Source organism: Hevea brasiliensis, chromosome 13 (assembly GCF_030052815.1).
Source record: "Hevea brasiliensis isolate MT/VB/25A 57/8 chromosome 13, ASM3005281v1, whole genome shotgun sequence".
Taxonomy (NCBI): Eukaryota; Viridiplantae; Streptophyta; class Magnoliopsida; order Malpighiales; family Euphorbiaceae; genus Hevea; species Hevea brasiliensis.
The window spans coordinates 78,196,173-78,218,339 of NC_079505.1; the positions used below are offsets into that span (position 1 = coordinate 78,196,173).

Here is a 22,167-nt window from a genome sequence, read left to right on the forward strand (position 1 = left end):
GTGGATGTATAGGAAAATGTCATGAGTTGAATAGTAAAGATGTGGGCTAATTTCCACAGAATGCTATTTTGGAGCAACAGAAATATGTCCATTTCCAGGAAAAATAATATTATGCAAGAACCTAACCATACACACATAGAGAAAGATAAAAGAAACCTGAATCTCAATGCATTGCCCATTTTGAAGAATCCACGAATGCCATAAGCTAGCCCTACAATTCAACAAAGATCAGACACTGTTAGATAATAAACATGATTTTTTTGAAAAAATTGCAATAAATGTACCCAAAAAAAAACCAAGAAAGAGACTGATCAGGAGAAGCATACATCAAGAAGCAGCAAATGCTGAAGCGACAAACCTGGAAAAGAGAGAAATAACTCTCTGCAACGATAATGAACGCCAGTTTATAGGAAAGAGAGATAGAGTTGCAGAGAAAAAGGAAAAGCAAGTATAAGTTTTGCTTTGGAAAGAAGCAAAAAGAAGCCTCCCTCCCTCTCTCTCTCTCTCTCTCTCTCTATGAAAGCCTTAACCCAGCAGAAGGAGGAGGATGAGGAGGAGGAGCAGGGCTGTTATATTAGGTTGGTGGATGGGTAGTAGAGATCGTACCAGTAGCAGTAAACAATTAACTACTGACCGTAGCCTGCAACATGTCTCTCTTGCCATTTTTATATGGATTAGTTATTTGGATTTGCTTGTTATGGTTCAGTTGCGTGATCTTATTGCATTGTTAGGTGCTCATTGAGCCTGACTCGACTCTATAGACCCCCTCTCTATTGCATGCCCAGTACGGTGCTATAACTGTAATACTGTTAAAAATAATTAAAATTTCCTTTAGACCCATTACAACATGAAATTGTTTTGCATTTTAAAGAGTATGAAAAAAAAATCAGCTAAATTAGGTTTGATACGCTGTAATGAAAACTTTTTTCTTTATAAAAAAATAAATTAATAAAACCATTTTCCATCAGCTTTTTCTCCTCAGCCTTCCTTTGTGGTCTTATATCAGAAAAGTCCAAACAGTACTGGGATAAGGAGATCTAAGCGTAATATACATAGCCATAATGAGATGTGTCTGCTTTGTTGGATCGCTGGCTCTGGACTGGAATGATCTCTTTTTCTTTTATGCAGTTATCAGCATGGAGAGTAGAGCCGAAATTTGAGTCTCTTTTTAAATGTTTGTGTTCATGACTGTCTGTGTGCAGCATTTAGGGTTTGGTCAGCAGTACTGTCACGAGATCTTGCCATCTTAGGGGGCTGGAAAAGAACACTCATCAAATAATTACTCTACGTTTGCCTCTAACAGATTGTTGTCTGCATACATTTAGATATAGCCCAAGATTCTCTATTTCTCTTTTATCGTTATGGTACAAATAATTATTATTTACGACAAACTACACTCATTTGAAATCCCTTGAGGTACACTCATTAAAAAATCTCCTAAGTATTTCTTAATTACACTCATTATTTAGTTGATAAAACATCTAATTGCATTAAAAAAAATATTGATGCTGTGGTTTGAACAAAAATAGTAACTATGCGTCAACAATTTTTGATATAATTGGTCATTTTATTACCAAAGTGTAACGATACAGACTATGCAGCATTAAATTCCGACCTGAAATAAAAAATTACTTGGACCCTCAACAATAAAAGATGCAGGAAGGGGCATTTGAATTGAAGGTAAAGAAGAGAGCATATCTCTACCCACTAATTAGCTATGGCTACTTGATTAAAATTTAAACATTCATGATTATGCAACTTAATTGAGAAGGAGTTTAATTTCCACCCGAGTATTCAAAATTTTAATATTCCTATCGTTATTTTGATTTTGACAATATTTGATGGTATACAGAGGTTAAATAAACTAAGTATATTGTCGAATTACTTGTATTAATTACGGAGCGTCTAACTACTATACTGCAAGCTCAACCACCAAAATTATAGAATAGTAACATCAAATAAGGTAAAGTTCAATCAGTAAGATAGCAATTTGTTGCCAAAATCAATTTATTAATGGCACACAAGAAGGCTTAAACATGAAGTAATTTCCCAATTGGTACCGTGAAGAACATCCACTAGCATCATAAATAACAGTCATTCTATATCATCTCACTGTTTGAATTGCTAAACTTTTTGGTGTCCTACTCCTACACATAAATGCCAACTAAAAGCGCAAACAAGGCAGTGGACACTCGTATGTACAAGATCTAATGCCATTTACAACATGCAAAGACCAGCGAAAAATAAAATTCACACAAGGCATTTTAGATCCAAGTGAAGAAAAACATTTACACCTAGAAAACCCATAGCTAAAAATGTCTCGAAGTTTTATGCCTGACTGAAGAAATAGCATCCTACAACCATGAAGATGGCTTCAATCCCCCTGAAAGTAAGTTATAGGCTGCAGCAACACTAATTTTCCTACTCTTGTCTTCTAGCTCCAAATGCTTCTTATTGGAGAAAGATTCTGGAAAGATTGAAGCTGCATTAATTGATGCTCGCTTATCCTTTCTATTTTTCTCAAACCTGGAAGAGAACTTCACATGTGCTGCAATGCAAGCATCTTCCTTGGTAGTTGGAAGCAGTCGTATGCCGAGTCCCATTTTGCTCGAAGCAAACTCTTCTTCAGCAACTCTTTTCTTTTGACTCCTGAGTTGGGCTTGAAGAGCCTTGTGAAGGGCACAATCATCTGAATGCCTGGCATCAGATACACGTTGAAGCTGAACTAGGACTGGCTCAGCTTCTTTCTTCTTCTGCAGATCCTCTTCCTGATGTTCAAGACGATAAAATAGATCTGCCAGTTTACCCCTCTCTGTTAAACAAATAATTGAACCAAAATGTTAGTTCCAGAAAATCCAAACCAATACTGCTGATGAACAGAGGAGACATGCAAAGCATTGTAATTTCAAAGTAGTGAATTCCAACCTTCATCTGCAGGAAGTGCAAACGTTTCTGCATCCTCAACGTCAAACTCTGCATTCTTTTGTTGGGCGCCACTAATAATTACATATTCACAATTTTTTGGATCTGTTTGTATAACAATTTCATGTTTGCAGCATGCAGATTTCATGGTAAAGCTCTATATCTGAAGGAAGTAAGAAGACACATAAGAAACCAAGATTTAAAACTAAAAAAATGGCCAGTGTAATAAGTGCCATAAATCATGAACTTTCCAATTAGCTAGGGGGCAAATTAATTAACAGGTGAACTTCCTCATTGACTAAATCATGTTAAAGATACAACAGATCAGGTTGTTGAATGTGTGATGCAAGTCCACACTTCAACATCAAAGCAACACAACAATATTTTCCAATTGGCTAAAATCAAGTACAGTAATAAGTCAGTAATGATAGTAACATCTGTTAATCAGTTGTTAGAGATACCTTTGTAGAATAATAGTTCCCCACTTGCTTTTTCTCATAGGATTAAAGCTGGATGGTTGAAGTGTAGACGTGCTACAAGAGTTTTATGTGATCGTAAGATTCCCAATAAGTTGAAAGAAAATTTTTACCGTATAACCACACGACCGACCATGTTTTATGGTAGTGAATGTTGAGCACTGAATGAGTCATATGTGTCTAAAATAAGAGTTACGGAGATGAGAATGTTAAAGTGGATGAGTGACCATACTAGACTAGATAAAGTCCGTAGTAAGAGTATTAAAAAAAAATGTAGGAGTGGTGCCAATTGAGGATAAGTTGAGAAAAAGGAGATTGAGGTGGTTTGGTCATGTGAAGCGTAGACATACGGAGGCTCCAATTAGACAAATAAAACACATTAAGTTAAAGGATAGACAAAAAAGAAGGAATAGACCTAAACTGACTTGGAGTAGAGTAGTACAACGTGACCTCGAAGCATTACACATTTCCAAAAATTTAACCCAAAATCATTTAGAGTGAAGAAAGAGAATACATATAGCCGAATCTAAATTTTTAGGATAATGTCTTAGTTGAATTAAGTTGAGTTAAACTGAACACCCTTCACAATCATAGAATTGCAACCACCACACCATAAATTGAATGGCATCTCAAACCTGAATGTAAGAAAATTATATCAGACTGGTATTACAGCAGGCAGTAGTAGAGAGAAATTTTAACAGTTCTTTAGTCTTTTTATTCAAGTAACAACCATCACTTTTAGATTAGCTGCTAGCGATTCAAAAAGGCTCCAATTATAATATTTCTTTACTTACTTCTATCGTTAAGAACTTGAGATGATCCATTGACTCAGGAAAATAAAAATCATGGGGCCCTTATTTGCCATTTTTTTTTTCTAGCTATCACCATACCACCACCATTACGCTAACTTGCTCTCAATGATACAATATTTTCCTAGTTATGAAATTAATTACTTTTATGTGCATATGAAATACTGTCAAGCTCTCATTAACCTTGTTTCTTTCAAGCAAAATTTTCACTTCAACATAAACCAGTACTAATTTTGATTGACAATGATGTGTAATGAATATCATCTGTATAGAGGATCTTCCAATTAAGAAGATTCAAAAAACTGAATAATTATTTAGTTACTAAGTTAACCAATGATGTGTTATTGTTGACACACCGCAACCACCACTATTTCATCCAAAATTTATATTTTCTTTTTTTAATTTTTTAATTGATATAAATCTTTAGTTAACAGTTATTTTATTGCAAGGGGCATAAATGTTCACTGTTCAAAAATTCATGTTTAAGAAATTCATCCATGGTGGTTTTGATTTAAGTCTTCAATTCTAATAGAAATCGACAGTAACATTTTTAAGAGGGATGTTTGCCTTTGTGAAATAAAATATTAAATGCATATTTATACTCCGAAAACGCCCAGCAGGTGAATCCTAAAATCAACCTTCCTAGAAGATGAAGACTACAATATGCAGTGTTCAAAACATAAGGCCTTCAAGAGTCAGCCAATTCCCATTTGGCAAATTTTTTAGATAGAAATATTTTAGGACATAAACCACAAGTCAACCTTTTAATACAATGTGAGTGATCTGATACCTTATTATCAAAATGCCTTGGTCTATTTTTCTTGCTCTCACCCTTAAAGCATGCTGACAATGAAACTTGTTCAAAGAACCCTAGAAAGAAAAGGGAAAGGAAAATGAAAATTAAGAATTCCCCTTAACCAAAGTCCAAAGATACTGAAGCAAAATAAAATAGATTACTATATGGAAATGCAAATTTCTATGACATCATACCTGTTTTGGAGTCCATTCTGGGGGGTAATAGAAATTATCAGCTCTTGCTGCTGTCAATGAAGACTGTAACACGTCCAGAAAACATGAGTTAGAATCTAAAATAAATTCAAGAAAACAAAAAAGCAAACAATTAGAGAACAGAACCATCTGCTCTGCTGCAATAAAAGGAAGCTCTCAAACATGTGAAGTTTGCACCGAATGGAAACTAAATATTAATCTAAAATGACTTTTGATTTTTCATAAATCACCACCACCTTCTGCACGCAAGCACTACGCACACACTAAAACAATCACCATACTTTTGCACGACTATATAAAGCTGCTGTGACATGCTTCCAAGTTCAGAAAGAGTACATGAAAAGAAATTAAAAAAAAAAAAAAAACCTACTGAAAGGAGCAATCCCCGATTTATGAAATTCTTAGTCTCAAATAAATAAAAAATTTGCATTGGAATACATAATTACTGAAACTAAGAAAACAAGAAGCGTAGAGAGATCTCCTGACCAAAAACATATTATCAAATATCAAAATCATAAAAATTAGCATCAGGGCTCAATGTACCTTCTGGCAAGGACCTGAAGAATCTGAAAAAAAAAAATCCAATCTCACAACTGGAGAATCTACTCAAACATAATCATAAAAATTTTATCATCTACGCTTAAAATTTGATGAACAGAAACCAAAACCCTAACACAAAAAGCAGAACATGACGACATAACATAACTCCCCAATTGAGATACGTAACAGAACGAGTAATCAAAAAATACTAAACAGAAACAAAAATTCCATGATTACAGACAGAGAAAGAGGTAGAGAGGGATTAGCGTACCATTTTGTATCCGTCTCGTTGGAAATAGAACTAATTTTGGGGGAAGTATCGATCTGTCTCCTTTCGGATGAACTGTGGGAATTATTGCGAACGTGGATGTGAAGAAGTCCTATGTTTTTTCCGGAGTGCCTGACTAAACGTCCATATTTATAGTCCCAACCTTTTGGGCCAAGTCGTTGCCCAATTGTTTCTGTACCACAGATGGAGGAAGCTCCACTCGGCCTATCGATTAAAGTTCAATATACTCGTAGTTACTGGGCCTGTCCATCGCTGCTACGTTCAGTCATTAGGATGACAAAGCCGATCCGCCTAACTGGAAACCCAACCCCGCCCAAAATTGGGCAAAAACAATAGGAAAAGAAATTATGTCTCATTTAGATTTTTATTTTAAGAAATAACTAGAATTTTATAATAATGAGGTGCACTATTTTTATTGCACTGAAAATATATTATAATTTCTTCCATTAATTATTGTGACTAGGATATTAATGTTCTATTTACTTATAGAAAATATTTTTTATTTTTAAGAAAAATCTAATATATATATATATATATATATATATTTATAATAATACAATTAATTTTTTATCATTGTAAATAAAGATTTTCTTAAATAATTATTTAATTTAACTATAAAAGGTTATAGTAGAATTTAAATTATTCAAAAGTCATTGTTTTAATTTAAAAAAATAGTTGGAAGTATAAGTTATTTTCTAAACTTTAGATAAATTTTAAAGAACTGTAAAATTAATTTTCAATTCTTTATTTATAAAATTAGCAAATGTGAATACAAATTTATATTTTTTTACAATTTTTTTAAGAAAATTCCTTTAATTTTCTACAAGTTAATTTGGAAACTTAATATTTTATTTATTTAATTTTAATTAGCTAATAATATTTTAATATATTTATAAAAAAAAATATTTTATTGGATGACCTACTTATTTATTTAATTATATATATATTATTTTTGAAATTAAATATATATTTATAATTTGAACCCAGTTCAATAACAGCTCTTATCCTATTTTATACCTAATAAAACTCCTAAAATATATATACCATGATCATCTTTTTCTACTAAACTGTGCTATCAGAAACCCATTCATTACCTTCTTTTTCTACCAAATACTTTCAATAGGTATTTTTATCATCTTTTATATATATATATATATAAATATAAATTTACGATTTATAATTTGATGTGCGCAGAGAATTTCTAAATTCTTATTTCTCTATTCGTTACGTTCGATTCTGATTTCAAGGTAAAAGTCTCCTTTCTTTGTTCAATAATAAGTGAATTTGATTTTATTTTCTTTTCTTGAATTGTTACAACTACTTTAGGAATTCATTTTTTTCTTTGACCATTGGTATTAAATTGGGTTGATTATGATTACTGATAGATAACAACCTTGAATTTAGATTATATATATATATATATATATATATATATATATATATATATATATATATATATATATATATATATATATATATATATATATATATATTATTGGGTGATCATTTTTTTTTTTATATATTTTGGATATGCAGGAGATTTGAATATTTAATCTGTCAACTGAATTGTCTCTCTTTCATTGAATATAACTATTTTTTCGGAGGTTTCAGATGAGTGGTAATTATAGTACATGACACCGTTTTAGTCATTTTAAAATTTCTTAGCATTAAATTTGTTATTAAATGAAGTTTTAAATTAATATTTTAATAATTATTTTACATGTGACTTTCTAGAGTTTTATTTTATTATTGAATTTTATTCCGATTTTGATTAAATAATAGATTTTGTCAATTATCTCTGCATTAAAGCCATTAGGATTCTGGAAACAGACCTTTAATATATTTATATTGATTGATATCTGACTATAAAATTTACCGATGTGTTACACTAAATTTATTTGAGATTGATTTGATCTTATTGACTCTCTGAAGTTATTAAAATAAACTGTTAGAATTGCACTATTATTTATTATTTGCTATCTGGAATTTTTTTGTTGATTTTGATTGATTTGTACAAATTGATTTTCTGTTTTGAATTGGTACCTGTACCCAGTATCTGTATCTATTATCTGACCCCACTGTGTGGACTATCACGATATTAGGTTGCATTGTTGAGTTATGCATTATTGCAATTTATGGTTTGCATTAGTGTCATATACATTGATATCTGTGAAGGGGAGGAAGGTATCTAATATCTGGTAGCGCACTTACCATCTGGCCTTTGGTGATATGGGGTATCAGCACCTTGGTATACTGTACCATAAAATTTTATTGAATGAATTCCTTATATATATATGTTTTATGACATTATTTTATTAATGATTTTGATAGCACGAGCATGATATTATTGAATAGAAAATTTATTGCGAAATTAATCAATCGTCTGCCTGTTCCTATTTTGTTGTGTGCTGTAACTATCATTCACTGAGCATTAGCTCAAATCACGTTTTCTCTGTCTGTTATCTATTTCAGTCAGTAAAATTCTGCATCTGATCTAAATATTCAGTCTATTTTCTGGAGAGGGACAATCTTTGATTTATTCTCATGGTATGCCCAAATTCATATTTTCTCGGGCTAATAATTAGTTTAGTTTATTAAAAAGTTTAAGTTTTTATTTGAAATCTGTAGAGACTCCGCAATTTACTTATGAGATATTTATGTTGTTTATTCAGTATTTTGTTTATTTAGATTTTATCTATTTTTTTTTTTTGCGTTAGTAAGTGATAATATATTTATTCAAGATACTCTGATAAGGCTTGCATGATTTAAGAATACTTAAATTATGCGCTGGTTACAACACAAAATTTTAGGTCATGACAAAGTTAGTATTAGAGCCCGGTTTAAGTCTAGTAAACTTGCAGAGCATAGGATCCTTAATGTCTTTTTAGTTTATCATTGCTTTAGATATTTGCGTCCTTCGTACTTTTTCACGTATCTTAATTTGGCTCACATTTTTAGATTTAATACTTGTTTATTAAAATAAATAGGTGCCTGGGTCTGTTAAATGTAAGAGGAGAGCTAGGCCCAAGGGTCTTAATGGTGCAAACCTTGATCCAACAGGGAAGGTATCACCTGAAACTATTAATTAGACATTTGCATAGACGCCAATGGCTAAGACTAGGGCAACCAATCCAATTAGCTACTGCAGCTCAAGCACCTAGAGCTGGTCAGGTTGCTGTGACAGATCTGGCAGCGAGATTGCATGCAGTAAATCATATTGTTAATACTATAACTGAGTACCTTACAACTCAATAACAACAACCCGTACTTGGCCCTATTTCAACACCAGCTCAGGATAGGGCTCGATTTCTTGACTCTACAGACTTTCTCAAGCTAAAACCAAAGGAGTTCACTAGAGAGGATGTATTAGCTGATCCCTTAGATTTTTAGATGACAAGGGAATCAGCTCAAGGGAGTGGTTCGTGATTGGTATCTCTCTAAGAAGAATGGGCGACCCGAAGGTTCTATCCTCTGGCCTGAGTTTCACTGTCCCTTCTTAGAGCGATTTCTCCCTCCTAGTGTTTAAGAGGCTAAGGCTTTGAAGTTTGAAACCTTAAAGCAAGGCAACATGACAATTATAGTGTATGAGATGAAGTTTACCAAATTATCCCGCTTTGGTAAACACTTGATTCCAAATGAAGAGAAGAAGGCTCACAGGTTTGAAAGGGGCTTACAAGACAGGCTAATTGATCGCGTAGCTCATTTACGACTACCTAATTATGAGGAGGTGATTGATCGGGCTAGACAGATAGAGATATATGATGATAAACATTGGGCTCGTGAGCAGCTCAAGCGATTTAAGAAAGATGGTCAGGGTAATCAGTTTAACAGAAGACAGAGTCATCAGGGTTCTTATCAGGGTAATAAGCAGGGTTCTCAGTCTACAGTTGACAATAAGGCACATCAATCTGGAGTTGGTTAGGGACGTGAGCGGAGGACTCATGCAGGGCATGCTCGGTATAGTCAGATTAGCACTGGGCCTATTTCCACTCCTTATCAGCATTGTGGTAAGCCACATAAGGGCACTTGTCATTGGGTCACTGGAGCATGCTTTGGTTGTGGACAGCTGGGACACCGTAGACAGGACTGTCCTACTAGTGGGATAACTCAGGGTGCTGGTCAGGCAATACATTCTGCTCTCTCTCAGGTTCAGCCAGTTTCACAGTATAGTGGTAGAAGTTAGGGTTCTGGTGGTTATGGTCATGGTGGTAGAGGTTCTGGTGGTCATGGTCAGGGTGGTAGAGGTTCTGGTGGTAGAGGATCTGCTCAAACTCAGGGACAGACATCTGGTGGTAGAGGTCAAGCCAGGGTTTTTGCTTTGACTCAGTAGGATACTTAGGCATCTAATGCAGTAGTGATAGGTACACCTTCTATTTGTTCATTTGATGCTAGAGTACTGTTTGATCCCGGTTTCACTCATTCCTTTGTTTCTCCATACTTTTCCATAAGATTTAGTATACCACCTACTTTGTTAGAGTATCCTTTATCTGTATCAACACCTATGGGGAATGCAATAGACACTGATATGGTGTATAGGAGATGTATAGTTCACATTGGAGATAGGAAATTAGCTACAAATCTTGTTTCTTTGGATATATTTGAGTTTGATGTGATTTTAGGCATAGACTAGTTAGCCACTTATTATGTTTCATTGGATTGCCATAATAAAGTTGTATTCTTTAAAATTCCTTGGGAGGCAGAATTTCAATTTCAGAGAGATCGCAGTATAGCCTTTAGTAATCTTATCTTAGTAGTGAGTGTTAGCCGATTATTGCGAGAGAGGTGTAAGGGGTATCTAGCTTATGTTAGAGACATTCAGGTAGAAGGTGAGGGTTTAGAGAATGTTACAGTGGTTAAAGAGTTCCCTGATGTGTTTCTAGAAAATTTATCAGGTTTGCCCCTGAAGCAAGAGGTAGAGTTTAGTATAGACTTAGTTTCTGAAACTGAGCCTATATCTATGCCACCTTATCATATGGCACCTGTAGAACTTAAGGAGTTGAAGGAGCAGTTAGAGGACCTACTAGATAAGGGGTTTATTTGCCCTAGTGTTTCTCCATGAGGTACTCCTGTGTTATTTGTGTGGAAGAAGAATAGGTCTTTGAGAATGTGCATTGATTATAGACAATTGAATAAGGTGACTGTGTGTAACAAGTATCCTCTTCCACGCATAGATGACCTGTTTGACCAACTTCAAGGTGCAAAGTGATTTTCCAATATTGATATTCGATCTGGGTATCATCAATTGAGGGTCAAGAAAGAGGACATACTTAAGACTGCCTTTAGGACTAGGTATGGACACTATGAATTTCTTGTAATGCCTTTGGGTATTTGATGTGACTAATCCGCAAGTATATGGGTCGTCTCAAGTAATAAAGTGATGAATCAAGTATCGTTCCCACGAGGATTTGCCATTTGAGTACCAAACTATGAATGAAGTGATTATTTGGGCTAATGATTAAGGGACAAATGGTAAATGTAAATGAGCAATGTAAATCAATTAATCTAATTAGAATATGAGTAAAAAGTAAACAAATAAATTCTAAATCTAGTTTGTAATTAAACTAAATTAACAATGGGTAATTCAAATCAAAATCTAATTATGTTAAAAGCAATTCCAGAGTTGGGGGTTTATGCATGAATTAATTGGGATTTGTCTTGAGCATTCCAATTTTTAGGGAAAAATAGAGTTTGAAGGAAATTGATTCTAAATTCCTTTGATATCTTTTTCAAGCAAACCAAAGTGTGTTCTAAAATAACCAAACCTACTTTCGTATGTTATTTGATTACTTTAAAATCCATTAAGTTTTGTAACCAATAATTAATTCCTCTTAAAATCCTAGATTATTTTTAAATCTAGGTGATTTTAAGTTCCAATCCTTGAATATCTATCAATGACTTTCACCTTTCGGTCCTTCAATCAAAGATTAACACAATACCTAATGGGTACCAACATTAGACAAGTAAATCAAGTACACAAGGAAAGAATCAAAACTCATATTTATGTAAAATAAGGAAATACCCAGTTCAAATCTACAAATTAATCTAAAACATATTTCCCAACTCTGAAATCTAAAGAGTCTACTCACTCATGATGGTATTTACAAGAAAGATTGATGGAAAAGTAAAGAAAAAGCATGATAAGAGAACTAAAATAGAAAAAACCCAAGTAGAAGAACCCAAAACTCTGGTTTCTGAAGCTCTAAAACTGGGTGCAGCAGCTCCTCCCCAAAAGGAATGGCGTCTCCTTCTCTCTCTCTATTAAATTTTCTTTCCTTTTTTTTCTTTTTTTTTTCTCCTCCTCCTGTGGCAAAAACTAGGAAATGATGAATTTATATGGTCCCAAAAAGTTGCCCTAAAAGTAAATAAGAGCCAAGGAGTGGATAGGAAATGAGGTGTAAAATTATCCAAGTCAGCAGCATTATTCACGTTCTGGGGAGTCTGCTTATTTCAGCTTCTGGTCACACTATCTGCTTAAGGTTAAGCATACCCTCAGCAAATCTCGGCAGACTTAGAGTAAAATAGATTTTTCTGCTCATGCTTGACTTGTGCTGCACCTTAAGCACTGCCGCTTTACCCTAAGCAGGATCTTAAGCAAAGTCTCAAGCAAATTTTGGCTAACTTGCTCTTTCAAGCCTTGATTTCTTCAAGTTTCCTCTATGCTTAAACAACTCCAAATTTCTTCAAATCACTTCCTAATGCACTCATTGATCTTCGATTTGCACAAAATCCTATCAAAAATAACAAAATTACAAAAATCAAATATAAAGTATCTAAAGTTAACAAATAAGCTAAAATAAAGTTAAAAACATAAAATATACTAAAATATAAGGGTAAAATAAATGCAAAACTACCCTAAAATGCCTATATGAAATGAGTGTAACAAATTCCCCCAAACTCAAACTTTTGCTTGTCCTCAAACAAATTAAAAACAATTAATGCAATTTGGGGTACCTTACCTTAAATTTATGAAAATTACTTATCCAAACTCTCAAGCTTACCTTTAGCCACCAACAAATCATATACCCACTTTCAAGATACAAAGAGTTTAATTCTTACCAAAGTTATCACCGCTTAGCCTTTAGGTCAATTATCCATATCATTTAACCCAAACCAATTAATCACAAAGAATAATCATGCCTAAATAGACTATAGGGTAATCCATAAACTAAAGTGTCTCAAATAATGATGGAAGTAAATGAATGGATTAATGATATCCCAATCCCATAGGCAATTCTCCTATTCCAATCTCCACTAATGTAGCAAAACACCATCAAAAGATCAAAAGGACTTTCAAGGGTTGTAATGGGGCTAAAGGGGCGATAATGTGGCTAACAAGGAAAGGATAAAGGTAACAAAATATGAGAATAATCAAATTATTAAAAGATCATGACACACAAATTTTTATTTTATTTTATTTATTTATTTTATTTTTTGAATCAAATGGGGGAAGGAAATTTATAACTATTCACCAATGCTAGCATATAATTTTGAAGTTTTTAGAGGGACTACATAAATAACATTGACTTTGAATTACAATCGTCCCTTTCAATTTACCCCCAAACTCATTTCTCTGTATACTTGGGTGGTGAATTACTTTACATACCATAATTGAATTTGCTAGCCCCCTAGCCACCCCCCCCCCCCTTTTTATATATATATCATTTCTCCCAACTAATAATAATAATAATTATTATTATTTTATATTTATATTTATATATATATATATATATATATATATATATATATATATATATATATATATATATATATATATATATATATTTTAAGTGTATCTATCACTCAAAGAATTATTCTCATGGAGGGTAGGTAAGTGTTTGGGTTTATGGCTAGGCATTAATGTGGGTTTCAAAGAAATAAGAGGGATAAATGTAGGCTCAAATTGGTTCCAAAGGGAAATTTTGAAGTGAGGTTGGCTAAGGCTAAAATATGGATTTAAAATTCAAAGAATGCCTAGATCATTTCTTTTCAAGTGCATGCTATGATTTCACCTTGAAAGGTTTAGAAAGATTGTTCTAGGATTGGTGAGACATCAATTAGCTACTTCTCACCCTAGAGTTTTCTCTAGGCACTCAAAGTCAATGCAATTGATTGGGTGGCCCTTGGCTAAGAAGATATAAACTAAAGCAAGAATCTAATAACTTTGCACCTATCTAGAACTTTCAATCCATTAAACCCTTCTAAAAGTAAGCTTAATTGCTCTTCAAAGCAACTCTCAATCCTCTAAGGACAAGGTAAAAATTTATTTTTATGATATGCATGATCCTAAAATGAATGCATAAATCAAATTAAAACTAGGTGTAATCTATATGAAAACTATATGCAAATGTATGTGTATGAGAATAGACATGTGTGTGGTATATGTATAAGTGTATGGATTATCTATATATGGATGAATGAAATGCAATAAATAAATGAATGAAAATTTTAAAGAAAATTTTAATTTGCAAATTTTGCCCTCACCCCCAAACTCAAATGAAACATTGTCCTCAATGTCTAAAATGAATGCAAAAATGGGCAAAATTGTGTGAACTAATCAATTAATGAAATATATACAATTGGGGATTAAATCAATATAAGCTCAAGAATTCCAAAATTAACTCAAAATAATATTAACAATGAAGCTTTAGAGAGAAAAATGTGAAAAAGTATCCCAAATGTATGAATTTACACTGCTTAAGATGTTGCTCAACCTGTTGTGTAGGATAAACAAAAGCATAAGCATTGGCAACATACCATAAGCATAAATAGTAAAAGAGTAAGCTGTTACCTCAAAATGATGTTAAACATATGCAGCTCAAAGGAAATTGTGCAACTCATCAATATCAATAAAATAGGACTGAATAAAAGATAAAGTACAAAAATAATGTGCAAGAAGATGAAAAGGTGTAATGAAATAAGATCGAACAGTTAAATCAAGAATTAAACCAAAGGGCATTCATAGAATAACTATATCCATATTAGAAGATAAAATAAAATAAACTAAACTAAAGGAAAGAAGTGCAAATGTAATCATAAAAACTAATTACCAAAGTATTACAACTATGACTAAAGTTTGAAAATTAAAATAAACAGATTACAAAACAAACCTAAAACAGAAACTAAAACTGAATTGAAGAACTAAAACTAGTACTAAACTACTGCTACTGTTCAAGCTCTGCTGTCAAGGCTTTACTGTTGTTCAGCTTGCTGCTGGTAAGTCTACTAGTGGCACAAGATATTTTGCTGGGATAAGCACAAAATTACTTAAGGTTAAGCATGACTTACATAGGGTAGTTGCTTAGGTTAAGTATGTCGCAATTGCTGAAATTAAAGATTCTGGGTAATGCATAGGGTCTGCACAAATTTGCTTAGGGTTAAGCAAGATTTGCCTAGGGTACAACTTAGGGTAAGCATGCAGCAATTGCTGAACTAACGATTCTGGTGTTGCTTAGGGTCAAGCAGAAATTTGCTTAGGGTCAAGCAGAAATTTGCTTAGGGTTAAGCAGAATTTGCATAGGGTGCAGCTTAGTAAGCAACATCATCAGCAAATTTCGGCAGGTTTTGGAAAAAATTGCAATTTTACTTACCAAAAACAGTCCAAATGATATGGAATGCTATCATGACCCTCAGCAATTACCAAATACACATTAATACCACAAAATTGAAAAATTTAAGCTCATCATCTCTCATAAACTTAGCAAGCATGATACATGTTCATTTAGCTTTTTGCAAGCATGGTTCAAATTAGGCACCAATTGTGATTACCTTTTTGCAAACTTAATGAAATGGTCTTATTCCTAAGTTTATACCCAAAGCACATTTTCAGCAGCATTTGAGACAAGTTCCAAACATTCAAAAATTGCGGAAAAGACATAGAAATTGACTTCTTAAGCAGCATGAACAGTAACAAAAATTAGCAGACTAGAAAAACTAGCAGCAATTCAAACAAAAACATGCAAATTCTAACAGACTACAAAAACTATATATATACTAAAAGGTAAAACTTAACAAACACTACTTTTGCACTTTAATAAAGCTCACATCAGTCCTAAATATCAAAATTGATCCTCATTTAAGTTACATTTAACAAAATTTATACAAGACACAAAATTAAACATGTGCTATCAAGTAGATTGCAATATCAGCAATTTAGCACAAGTTTAAAGGTGTTACTGTTCACAGGTACTGGATAAAGTGCAGAATTTTGCTTATACTTGCTCCCTTTCAATTCTTTATTTTTGCTACAAGTGTCAATTTGCCCAATCTTCATGAATGACCTGCAAAAGATAAACAAATGTCACTTTTGAGTTTAATGAGGGTAAAAACTGAAAATGAAAAGAAATAGAAAATTAATAAACTATAAAAGGATACGCTTGGGTTGCCTCCCAAGAAGCGCTTGTTTAAGGTCTTTAGCTTGACCTTCCACTCCAAATCACCTAAATATCCCTGATTGGAGAACCAAGCCATGAAACCTCTATAACCTTTTGTGTATAATGCTTTAATCTCTGTCCATTAACTTTGAAAGTCCCTGAGGTTTCATTGCCTATCTCAACAGCTCCATAGGGGTATACCTTTATAATAGTGTAAGGCCCTGACCATCTTGACTTTAATTTTCCAGGAAATAACCTTAACCTAGAATTATATAAGAGAACAACATCACCTTCCTAAAATTCTTTTCTCCTAATATGCTTATCATGCCATCTCTTAGTTCTTTCCTTGTACAGCTTGGCATTTTCATATGCATCCAATCTAAGTTCCTCAAGTTCATTTAGTTGCAGCATTCTTTTTTCTCCTGCAGTTTTTAAGTCAAAATTCAGTGTCCTTATGGCCCACTATGCTCTATGCTCCAACTCCAAAGGTAAATGACAAGCTTTCCCATAAACCAATCTAAATGGGGTGGTGCCAATAGGAGTTTTAAAAGCTGTTCTATAGGCCCAAAGAGCATCATCTAACTTTAGTGACCAATCTCTCCTTGAATAGTTCCGCTTCCAATATATTTTGGACGGGCATTTCATCTCTCTTTGAGATATTACCCATCCTTTGACACCGATCACATGCATTTACAAACTTTCTCACATCTTTAAACATATGTGGCCAAAAGAACCCTGCTTGAAGAACTTTTTCTGTAGTCTTTGTCACACTCATATGACCCCCATAAAGTGAAGAATGGCAATCTTTAATAACATTCCCTATCTCCTCATCAGCTAAACATCTTCTAATCAACCCATCTCCACATCTCTTGAACAAAAATGGCTCTTCCCAATCGTAATTCTTCACATCAAAAAGAAATTTCTTCTTCTGCTGCCATGTTAGGTCAGGTGGAAGGATTCCACACACTAAATAGTTCATGAAATCTGCATACCAAGGGGTTTTTGCATTCATGATTACTAACAGTTGCTCATCAGGAAAATAATCATCTATTGGGGGCTCTTTTCCCAAATTATCTCCTTGTTCTTGCCTCAATCTAGACAGATGATCTGCTACCACATTTTCTACTCCTTTCTTGTCTTTAATTTCCAAGTTAAACTCTTGAAGGAGTAACACCCACTTTATCAATCTAGGTTTAGCCTCTTTTTTCTGAAGGAGATACTTGATAGCTGCATGATCCGTGTACACTATTACCTTAGACCCCACAAGATAGGACCTGAATTTATACCACTGCCAAAAACTCTTTCTCTGTAGTAGAGTAATTTATTTGAGCATCATCTAAGGTTCTACTTGCATAGTATATTGCATACACCTTCTTATCTCTCCTTTGTCCCAAAACAGCCCCAATGGCATAATCGCTAGCATCACACATTAACTCAAAAGGTAATGACCAATCGGGAGGCTGCATAATAGGAGCAGATATCAAAGCTTCCTTTATCCTGCAAAAAGCGTTCATACAATTAGTATCAAAATGGAATTCCACATCTTTACTCAATAAATTGGTAAGAGGCTTAGAAATCTTAGAGAAATCCTTGATGAATCTCCTGTACAATCTAGCATGCCCCAAGAAACTCCTCACTCCCTTCACGGATGTTGGGGGTGGCATTTTCTCAATAATTTCTACCTTTGCTTTATCCACCTCAATACCCCTGTTTAACACAAGATATCCCAAAACAATTCCTTCTTGTACCATAAAATGTCACTTTTTCCAATTCAAAACTAAATTGAACTCTTCACATCTCTGTAAAACCTTAGACAAGTTAGATAAGCATTCATCAAAAGATTTACCATACACAGAAAAATTATCCATGAACACTTCCATAATACCCTCAATCATGTCAGAAAATATGGACATCATACATCTTTGAAACTTGTACCATAAAATGGCACTTTTCCCAATTCAAAACTAAATTGAACTCTTCACATCTCTGTAAACCCTTAGACAAGTTAGATAAGCATTCATCAAAAGATTTACCATACACAGAAAAATTATTCATGAACACTTCCATAATACCCTCAATCATGTCAGAAAATATGGACATCATACATCTTTGAAATGTAGCAGGAGCATTACATAGTCCAAATGGCATCCTTCGATATGCAAAGGTACCATAAGGACATGTGAAGGTAGTTTTATCCTGATCATCTGAGTGAATAGGGATCTAAAAGAACCCTGAATAGCCATCCAAATAGCAAAAATGAGAATGATGAGCTAGTCTCTCAAGCATTTGATCTATAAATGGTAATGGAAAATGGTCCTTTCTAGTTGTATTATTCAATTTCCTATAGTCTATACAAATTATCCATTCAGTTACAGTCCTTGTAGGTATTAGTTCATCATTTTCATTTTTCACTACTATGATGCCCCCTTTCTTGGGTACAACATGAAGTGGACTTACCCAATTGTTGTCAGAAATAGGGTAAATGATACCTGCATCAAGCAATTTCAAGATTTCCTTTTTCACCATCTCTTTCATATTTGGATTCCATCTCCTCTGTGACTTTCGAGAGGCTTTATGATTATTTTCCAACAAAATTCTATGCATGCACACAGAAGGATGTATTCCTTTAATATCATCAATGGTATAACCGATTATCCTTCTATGTTTTCTAAGAACTCTTAATAAGTTTTCAACTTCACAATCATTCAATTTAGCACTAACAATTACAGGATAGGTAGAATTTTGACCTAGAAAAGCATACCTGAGATTTGTTGGAAGAGGTTTTAACTCTACCTTCGGTGCTTCACTTTTTTCAAGCTTTGATGATGAAGTTGTATCTTGCTTCAAATCCCCAATCTTTTCAATATCAGCCATAGGCAAAGGTGGATTTCCTTCTAAGATTGTAGCATATTCTGCGGCTTCTTCAATCTCATCCCCTTTTTTGATGTTATGAACCAAACAAGCTTCTAAGGGATCTTTAGGATGTTTCTTTTTAAGCACTTTTCTGACCTCTTCATCTATCACATCAATTCTCAAGCATGAATTTGAATCATCTTTCTTTTTCATTACTTGAAACAAATTAAATTCAACTTTCTCTTCCCCAACTTCTAATGTAAGCCTCCCATTTTTTACATCAATCACAGCTCTAGCAGTAGCAAGGAAAGGTCTACCAAGAATAATAGGAATGTGTACATCCTCCTCCATCTCCAATATCACAAAATCCACTGGTATGAAAAATTTTCCAACTTTCAGAGGAACATTCTCAATTACCCCAATTGGAAATTTAATAGGCCTATCTGCTAGCTATAGTGAAATGGTAGTAGGTTTCATTTCTCTAATCTTCACTTTCTCATAGATAGACAATGGCATTAGACTAACACTAGCTCCAAGATCACATAAAGCCTTATCTATACTAATATCCCCAATGTGACATGGTATGGAAAAACTTCCAGGATCTTTCAGTTTGGGTGGAAGCTTATTTTGCAAAATACCACTGCTTTCTTCTGTGAGAGCTACGGTCTCAAATTCCTCCAATTTCTTCTTGTTAGATAAAATCTCCTTCAAAAATTTAACATATGAAGGCATTTGTGCTAAGGCATCAGTGAAAGGAATAGTCACATGCAAAGACTTCAATACTTCTAAGAACTTCCCAAATTGTTTATCTAATTTTGCTTTCTGAAACCTTTGTGGAAATGATAAAGGTGGCATGTAGGCTTTAGGTGCAACATATTTAGGTTCTTCTTCTTTGCTCTCCCTCCCCTTACTTCCTCTTTCTTCCATTGAATTTTCTTTCTCAGCTTCAATTCTTACTTCAGCTTCAGTTTGTTCATCTCCTTCTTTGTTTTTCTCTTCTTCAATTTTTTCTTCAATCTTTTTATCTCCGTTCTCCAATATTTTTCCACTCCTCAATGTAATAGCCTTACAATGCTCCCTTGAATTTTCTGGCTGGCTAGGGAGCTTCCCAAATGCTTTGTTATTTGAAGAGCTAGCTTGTTGAGCTATTTGATTCTCTAACATCTTGTTGTGTGTTGCCATTTGATCCACTTTAGATGCTAATTGAGAAATCATTTCTTGTTGACTTTGATGGCTCACAAGTAGAGTTTCAATCATGGCTTCTAATCTAGCTGTCTTCTCTAGTTGTGCTTGTTGTGGTAGAGGTGGAACAGGTGCATTTTGAGGTTTAGAAATTCCAGGAGGAGGACCTCTATTCTGCTGAAAATTCTGATGTTGTTGATACCTAGAAGGTTGCTGAAAATTTTGATTTTGTCCTTGTCTACCTCCCCAAGAGAAATTGGGGTGGTTTCTCCATGCTGGATCATAAGTTGCAGAAAATGAGTTACCACCTGGTCTTTGATTGTAGTTCCCCACATAATCCACTTGCTCACTTGAAAAATCTTGATTAAGTACAGATAAATCTGCTGCACAATTGACATTTGCAGCTCCAACTTCTACTGAATTACTAGAACCTCCAGCTGAAGAATCTACTTTCATGCTTAGCTTGTCCATTTTCCTTGTCAAAGCATCAAACTTAGCATTAATCATATTCATAGCATCAAGCTTGAACATACCAGCTGGTTTCTTGATCTCATTCCTCTCACAGCTCCATTGGTAGTTGTTATAAGCAATTTTATCAAGAGCAGAAAAAGCTTCATCTTCAGTTTTTTCCATAAGATCACCTCCAGAAGATGCATCAATTGTACTTCTAATAGCTGCTGAAACTCCATTGTAAAAGTGTTGAACAAGCATCCACTTAGGAATCCCATGACGTGGACATCTCCTTTGCAAATCCTTGTACCTCTCCCATGCTTCATACAAGCTCTCATCATCTTTAGGTTTGAAAGAAGTCAGCTCATTTCTTAGCTTAGCTGTCTTGCTTGGTGGAAAATATTGAGCTAAAAATGCTTGAGAAAGTTCTTCCCATGTTGTGATAGAACCCGGTGGCAAAGAATGTAACCACTCTCTAGCTCGGTCCTTCAAAGAAAAAGGAAATAATCTGAGTCGAATTGCATCATCAGAAACTCCATTTATCTTCAACATATCACTGATCTCAAGAAAGTGTGCTAGATGCACATGTGGACTTTCACTTGGGTTTCCTCCAAATTATGATTGTTGTACCATTTGACAGAGTGCAGGCTTTAGTTCAAAATTATTAGCTTCTACTCTTGGTCTTGTGATACTTGGCATGAAATCCCCAATGTTAGGATAGGCATGATCCTTCACAGAGCGATTGTTATTGTTGTTTGCCATTTCTTCTTGTAATTGCTCTTGCTCTTGTGCTCTTTCTTGTTGTTGTTGAGCTTTAATTTCAGCTTTTCTCCTCTTAGATTCTGCTCTTAAAGCTTTTGCTGTCTTTTCTACTTCTGGATCAAAGAATAAATTGATTTCTTCACTTTTTGTTCTTCTCATAAAATAAAGTACCTGAAAAACAAAATAAACAAATTCTCAAAGTAAAATGGTAAAAAGAAAATAAAATAAAATGCCCAAATTAACCAAACAAACAATTGTTCAATATCAAACAAAAATCAAATTCCCGGCAACGGCGCCAAAAACTTGATGTGACTAATCCGCAAGTATACGGGTCGTCTCAAGTAATAAAGTGATGAATCAAGTATCGTTCCCACGAGGATTTACCGTTTGAGTACCAAACTATGAATGAAACGATTATTTGGGCTAATGATTAAGGGATAAATGGTAAATGTAAATGAGTAAAGTAAATCGATTAATCTAATTAGAATATGAGTAAAGAGTAAACA

The 22,167-nt window shown here is 33.9% G+C and overlaps 1 protein-coding gene and 1 non-coding gene across 2 annotated transcripts; one reads left to right on the forward strand and one right to left on the reverse strand.

The window, feature by feature from the left end:
• Window positions 1-2,076: 2,076 nt before the first annotated feature.
• On the reverse strand, window positions 2,077-6,162 carry LOC110644610 (uncharacterized). Its single transcript, XM_021797478.2, has 4 exons — window positions 6,027-6,162; window positions 5,198-5,260; window positions 2,926-3,085; window positions 2,077-2,812 (listed from the first exon to the last, which is right to left on the reverse strand). The coding sequence occupies exons 3-4, from the start codon at window positions 3,068-3,070 to the stop codon at window positions 2,355-2,357; spliced, it is 603 nt and encodes a 200-aa protein (XP_021653170.2). The 5' UTR covers window positions 3,071-3,085; window positions 5,198-5,260; window positions 6,027-6,162; the 3' UTR covers window positions 2,077-2,354.
• A 15,008-nt stretch (window positions 6,163-21,170) lies between these two features.
• On the forward strand, window positions 21,171-21,277 carry LOC131172308 (small nucleolar RNA R71). The gene has a single exon (XR_009142790.1). It is a non-coding gene; the product is annotated as a small nucleolar RNA R71 (small nucleolar RNA).
• Window positions 21,278-22,167: the final 890 nt, after the last annotated feature.

Bases quoted from the DNA above. Each gene is read 5' to 3' on its own strand.
- LOC110644610 (XM_021797478.2), bottom strand. From the start codon at position 3,070: ATGAAATCTGCATGCTGCAAACATGAAATTGTTATACAAACAGATCCA. The intron at 2,813-2,925 runs GTTGGAATTCAC...TTTGTTTAACAG, and splicing joins TGCACTTCCTGCAGATGAAG to AGAGGGGTAAACTGGCAGAT.